The following is a 7,221-nucleotide window of genomic DNA, read 5'->3' on the forward strand; positions in this document are numbered from 1 at the left end:
TTCTTCGGGCTACCATTTTCTCAGTATTCTTTCTTCTGACTATTTGCACGAGCGACTCCCTGCTATGTTCTTAGGATCTGTGCCGAGAAGATCTCCTAAGCTGGTGAAAATATAGTCTTCAAATGACACGTCGACTCGGCCTGAAGCGGACGGAAAGTTGAAGCTAGCTTCCTCAAATGCCAAATTAAGAGTCCCGTCAACTTCCTTCCCTAGACTGTCAGATCTGTCCAAGTTGGACTGATCCGGCTGCTCAACGACTTGTTTGGCGACCTACTCGGCAACTTGTTCTGAATTCGAAACTTCAAGACCAATCTCTCTAAGGTTCTTGAAATTTGGGAAAATGAGTGTCGTGAGCTACTGCTCTCCCTTTGGAATCGGGATGTGATTAGCGACCGAAAAAGTAACGTACGTCAGCTCGTACCGCAATAAGATATAAGCAGTCCTCCCTTGCTTTTGGAGGTTTGGACGGCTGAAGAATTGGAGCGCAGTTTTGACTTGTTGAAGCACAGCATCTTCGGTCGAGACAAGGACTCTTTCCAAATCGTTACCTGTACAAATGAAACAGTAAGTATGCAGTTTAAGCCAAATAAATTTATAACAAATGCGCATAGAAATGGGACTATACGGCCACCTGGTTCGCCTTTTTATCTAGGCACAGAATCTAGGCGATCTTCGCCTTCGCCGAATTCTCAGTTGCCTCGGATAACGACCATTACATCGTCAACACACTTACTAGAACTAGCAAGCATAGTTACCAGATGGTGATCAGTGTCCTTGGCCCTGAGAAAGTAGCGTCCCTGCCAACCAGATGATTTCGCCAAGGCATAACAATGCCGAATAGCAGGGATACCTAGATTAATCCTAAGTCGGCGGTTTAGTTCTACTATTCCCATTGTGATTCGGTAAAAGTTTTCATTTGGTTGTAAAGGGAGTAGACCCTAGTAACGAAGAACGACCCTCAAAAATGGGTGAAGGGGGAAATAGACTACACCTTCAGCGATTGACAGGAGAGGAAAGATGATCGTACTCTTATTGGTCCTCTCCATGTCGAGTATGCTATCTGCCACAAGTGACAGATGAACGTCATTTGGAATGGAAAAATGGCGTTGAAAAGCGGAGATACGGTCCGTAGAAAGAAGATCTTTCAAATGTTTCGCTATCCAAATCAGAATGGAAAATACTCTAAACTAAAAACAAACAAGAAAATAAGAGTTGGAATGAGGAAGAAATGCAAGGAAGAGAAGAACTTACAGGGTAGAGAGAAAAGGACAATGGGGAGTAGGTGGAAGTTGCAGAGGTCGTGAAGTTATAGAGGTGAATTTGATGGAGCTTTGCAAATTTAAAAAATATCCGAAGGGACAGCGCGACTTCATATCACATTAAATTAACAACGCATATGAAGGAGTGAGAAATTGTAATGATTTCTAAACCGTGGTCATTCTGAAGCTTCGGTATTGAAAGGAGTGCAAGCGCCGCATTTTTGATTTTCCACATATTACAACCAAACATGCCGAATAATTGGCACTAGACTTCAGTGAGTGAACCCATTTCATATGAAAAAAATCTGAATTAATTGATTTTAGAAAAATCTAAATCATGGGTTAAAATCTGAATTAATTGATTTCATATAGATTAAGTGAAATGGGTTAAATAAATCAACATATATGGGTTAAGTGACTGAACCAAACAATCTATGAATCAAGAACAAATTAATTGATTTCAAAAAAATATGAATCAAGGGTTAAAATCTAAATCAAATAGATTAAAATCTGAATTAATTGATTTCATATAGATTAAGTGAAATGGGTTAAATAAACCATCTATGAATCAATAACAACCCATCTATGAATCCCCAACAGATTAAGTGACTAAACCAAACCAAAATCAATAACAAATCTATACATATCTATTTATACATATATATATATATATAACACCAAATCTATATATATATAACAGCAAGATGATGAAATAGACCTCGTCGTCGCTGCAATGTTGCCATTCCGCCATCGCATCGCCGCTGAACTCACCGTCGCCTGCGATCCTTTGCTCGCCATCGCACTGCTCCTTCATCTCCGCTATCTCTTTTCTCTCAGTTCCTCTCTCAGTTTCCGTTCGTTCTCTTTCAGTTCCTCACTCCGACTTTCAATCGCCTCTTACGATGCCTCTCTCTCTCTCTCTGTGTTAGGGTTCACTAACTCAAATCGATGGTACAAAGTGAAGAAGACGATACAGAGAAGAGAAAAGGGGGAAATGAGGAAAATGAAATTTTTGAATTAAAAAAATAAAAAAAAAAACACTAAATAAAACGACGTTGTTTTGGAGACCACTGCAGGAAACCATGGCAGATAATCTGGAGTCAGGAATCCCAACTATTTTGAACCTACTTTGCCATTTTCAAGTGAAATTTCCCTTAAAGACTAAGATATACCATAAAGGCTTGATATCAAAATTGACAATATTGCATTTTATGAGAGAACGGTTTGGTGTTCTATAATCATACGCTTGGCATTTTCTCTTGCTATGTTTATTGAGACCAGAGCCCTATTACATAACTGGTTTTTGATGACACAAGTTTCTAATGTAGCGGAATACACCGAAATTAGATAGATATTGTAAATGAAAGGGGTTCTCGAATTTACAAAAAAATACAACCTTAAATCCACAAGTAAAAAAAAATGAATATTACTGAATAAAATTTGTCTATTTTGAACCTGCTTTCTTAGTTTTATATTTCTTGGATACCAAACAATCTTGGACACCAAGAAATATAAAACTAGAAAACAATTAATTAGTCTAATTCTTTGTGGAGAAGTGGTTTGGAAATACTCCAGTATCTAGTTAGATGTCCTTGATCCCCTGATTGCCACCTGAAAAGGGGATGAACACTCCGGTCGAGGGTACCAGAATTAGCACTTCGACGGACAAGTTAGTACGCTCTCAGGTTTACTTCTATCTCAGGTTATTTTATCTATTCTCACATACCTTTCTTTTGTCGATGTTCCTCTTTTTATATTACCATTTGGGCCTATGGATCGGACCCACTTTTAATCGTGCACTTGATGGCTTACTCAGCCTTTTGATTGCGTGTTGGTTCCTATTCGGCTATTTATACGGCCGACTATACTCTATCTTAGATTTTAGCCGAATCAACTCAGGCCGGATGTCTTCAAATTCTTTGGCCTTCCTCAACACATCATTATTTGGCCCCCACAATTGCCCCCCCAACATCTTTTATGTTCTATATATATATATAGAAGTCAGATTTTTTCATATGAAATTTTATATTCTATACATATAGTTAATCACATTGATCTGTTCTAGTGGATTCAGATTTGTTGTTAGATAGTTAATCACATTTACTTATAAATATTATTTTCTGGTTCATACATTTATTTGTGGATTCATATAATTTGCTTCCATTATATATATATATATGATTCAGATTTGTGCAATTGATTCCCAGAACCTACAATTAAGTATAAATGTGGTTTATATATATGAATTGTAAGTAATGGAAGAAAATACTATTGTTGATGATTGTGGTTGGAAGCCGAAAGCGGGAATGCCATTTGACTCTGAACAAGCCACATATGACTTTTAAATCCGAGACAAGAGGTAAGATGTGGTTGTGGTGCCCGATTTAGTATCAAGTTAGATAGAATTTCAAGAAAATCTATTGCTTGTGATTTTGTTGAACATCATAATCATGATCTTGTGGCTCAAGATTGCATTCATATGTTGCCATCCCAAAGAAAAACATCTACCACCTAAGCAATTGAAGTAGAATTAGCATCAGAATATGGAATTCCTCTTAGGTCTGCTTATGATTTATTTGGTAGAAGAGCATAACCTGGTTTCACCAAATTGGACCCAAAAAAATTACCTAAGATCGAAGAGACAAAAAGATTTGGAATATAGAGAAGCGGGTAGTGTGTTGCATTACTTTCGTAAGAAAACTGTGAAAAATCCATCTTTTTTTTATGCAGTCCAATTAGATTGTGAAGAGTAGATAAGTAATATATTTTGGGCCGATGCTCAAATGATCATGGACTATGCTCAGTTTGGTGATGTAGTGATATTTGACACTACTTACAAATTAAATAATGAGCATAGACCTTTTGGATCATTTGTTGGATTTAATCATCATCGAGAAACAGTTCTATTCGATGCAGCGTTGATGTATGATGAGACTGCTGAATCTTTTACATGGTTGTTTCAAATTTTTCTGGAGGCAATGTCAAACAAAGCTCTGAAAACTATTGTCATAGATCAAGATGTTGCGATGGCTAAGGCCATTCCAATTGTCATGCCCGATACAAACCACCGACTTTGTATATGGCATTTGATGCAAAATGCTGTCAAGTATGTAAGTTATGTTTTCGATGTTGTAGGGGTCAAGGTCGTGTTTTCAAAATTTATGCATGACATTGATGATGAAGAAGAATTCGGAATAAAGTGGGACCAAATGCTTGATAAGTATGATGCATGCGACAATCATTGGTTGGAGTAGACTTTTCGTGTGAAGGAGAAATGGGGATGGCCATATATTATGAATTCTTGGGCAACTGGAATGAGTACTAATCAACTTAGTGAATCCTTCAATGCATTTTTGAAGGATTATCTGAATTGTGACCATAATTTGATGGAGTTCTTCATGCATTTTGAGAGGGTGCTTTATGAGAAGAGGTATAAGGAATTGAAAGCCGAGTATAATTTGTCCCAAAAATTGCCAAGGGTTTCAATTCCAACTTTGATGTTAAAGCAAGTGGCAGAGATTTACACGAAAACAATTTTTGAGGAATTCCAAAATAAGTACGTGCAGTCCATTGAAGCATCAATTATAGGCACTATTAATGATGGTGAGAGTACTATATTCACAATAAGAACAATGGTAGATGGAGAAAAAGATAAGATTGTGACAATGGATAGAGGTGGTTCTTTGAGTTGTAGTTACAAGAAGTTTAAGTGAAGGGCATACTATGTCAACATTGTGTGAAGGTGCTTACAGATATATTCAATGCAATGGAACTTCCTCCATAATATATACTCAAATGATGGACTAAAAAAGCAAGGGCTGAAAGTGTGAAAGATAGACGTGGGATGAAGTGAAGGCTGATGTGAAACTACATCAAAGTGACCGATATCGATCATTAATGACCATGTTTAGAGCAATAGCGATTAGAGCTGCTGAAAGTAAAGAAACTTATCTGTTGTTAGTTTCAAAAGGTAAAGAATTGAGTGTAATGGTTGAAGACAAATTTAAGTGTCCCTATTTGTGGTCAAGTGGAGGTAACTGATTTGAGAAATTCGTTAAGCAACACATGCCCACAGAGTGATGAAGTAGATTGTCCAATCCAAGCTAAGGGATTGAAGAAAAGAGAATCAACTAGTAAGCGAAGAAGGAGGATCAAAGGCGGGATGGAAAAATCTATTGCAAAGAAGGAAAGAATGCAATCAATTCAGGTTTGGACATGAAAAATTGCATACGATTAAAATACACTAGATTAATAAACTAAAACAATGATTATGTTTTTTTTTATTAATGACCCACTTTCATTATGGTTTTTCGTTGTATGTAGGGTGCCGTTGATTATACTCCCCAATGTGAATCTCAGCCTCCTTTAGGCATGGGTAATAATTATATTCAGGTAATATTTAATAGTAATGTGGTCTTTATATGGTTAGTTTTATGAATTCATTTTATTAAGTCCGTTCACTTTTATCAAATAATGAACTATCCAGATGGCATTTAATTTTTGTTATCTTTAATTTGTTTGCTTGGCAATGTAGTCAGGTGCTACTGTTTATACTTCCTAAGTTGAATCACAACCTCATTTTGTCATGTGTAGTAATTCTATTAAGGTAATATGTAATAGTAATGTGGTCTTTATATGGTTAGTTTTATGAATTCATTTCGTTCAGTCCGTTCACTATTATCATATAATGAACTATCCAGATGGCATTTAATTTTTATTATCTTTAATTGGTTTGCTTGGCAATGTAGTTGGATGCTATTGTTTATACTTCCCAAGGTGAATCACAACCTCATTTCGTCATGGGTAGTAATTCTATTCAGGTAATATGTAATAGTAATGTGGTCTTTTTATGGTTAGTTTTATGAATTCCTTTCATTGAGTCTGTTCACTAGTATGACGTGATGAACTTGGCATTTAATTTTTGTTATCTTTAATTGGTTTGCTTGGCAATGCAGTCAGGTGCTGCTATTTATACTTCCCAAGGTCAATCACAATCTCATTTCATCATGGGTAGTAATTCTAATCGATAATATTTATTTGTGTGCAAATTTTTAAGAAAATGTTAAATATTGTTTCTTTTTTATTTTCTTTTTTTAATTTTTTTCTTTACATACTTTATATTGATTGTATTTAGGATCATGGTGTTGGTGTCTATATTTCTCAATCATAATCTCATTTCGCCATGGGTAGTAATTATAATCAGGCAATATTAATGTTCAATAATGTTTCTTTTGTTTTTCAAAATTTTTTGTTACATACTTTATATTGGCTGTATTTAGGATCATCGTCATGATGTGTACATTTCTCAATCTCAACCTAGACCTCAAGTTCACATGGGTGGTACAAGTGGTCTTCCTCTTATGTATGGTACATATGATGTGAGTTATCATTGATTACATAGTTTACATTAAAAATGTAGTATACATTGTAATCAAAGTTTAATAGATGGTTTGGTCTATTGCAGGGAAATAACATGCCTCAGTCAATGCCTTCTGTGTATCCCACTCACAGATCTTTTTAGGAGTTGTTTCGAGGTACAAGTCCAAGTCTCGCAAGCGTCACATAGTCTTGCTGACAGTCATGTAGATGGACATCCTTGAGAAGTTTATTTTATCTTCATTTGTTTTGGACAAATGTTTTTTGTGTTGGACAGATTTGGTTTGGTTTATTTTGTGTTGGACAGATTTATTATGTTGTGGACAGATTTATTTTGTTCTGGACAGATTTGGACAGATTTCATTTGTTTTGGATAGATTTGGTTTGATTTATTTTGTGTTGGGCAAATTTGGTTTGGTTTATTTTGTATTGGACAGATTTATTATGTTCTGGATAGCTTTGGACAGATTTCTTTTGTTTTGGATAGATTTGGTCTGATGTATTTTGTGTTGGACAGATTTGATTTGGTTTATTTTTTGTTGGACATATTTATTATGTTGTGGGCAGATTTATTTTGTTTTGGACA

General features: G+C 35.7%; 1 protein-coding gene and 1 long non-coding RNA gene across 2 annotated transcripts; both read left to right on the top strand.

Moving 5' to 3' along the window:
* The first annotated feature begins 4,552 nt into the window (after positions 1 to 4,552).
* LOC145791429 (protein FAR1-RELATED SEQUENCE 5-like) lies at positions 4,553 to 4,972 on the top strand. The gene has a single exon (XM_082871785.1). The coding sequence runs from the start codon at positions 4,553 to 4,555 to the stop codon at positions 4,970 to 4,972; it is 420 nt and encodes a 139-aa protein (XP_082727911.1).
* A 1,029-nt stretch (positions 4,973 to 6,001) lies between these two features.
* LOC114273148 (uncharacterized) lies at positions 6,002 to 7,006 on the top strand. Its single transcript, XR_014329548.1, has 3 exons — positions 6,002 to 6,079; positions 6,215 to 6,637; positions 6,724 to 7,006. It is a non-coding gene; the product is annotated as an uncharacterized LOC114273148 (long non-coding RNA).
* Positions 7,007 to 7,221: the final 215 nt, after the last annotated feature.

This window comes from Camellia sinensis, chromosome 5, assembly GCF_055761805.1.
Source record: "Camellia sinensis isolate YWXY chromosome 5, ASM5576180v1, whole genome shotgun sequence".
In the NCBI taxonomy this organism is placed as follows: Eukaryota; Viridiplantae; Streptophyta; class Magnoliopsida; order Ericales; family Theaceae; genus Camellia; species Camellia sinensis.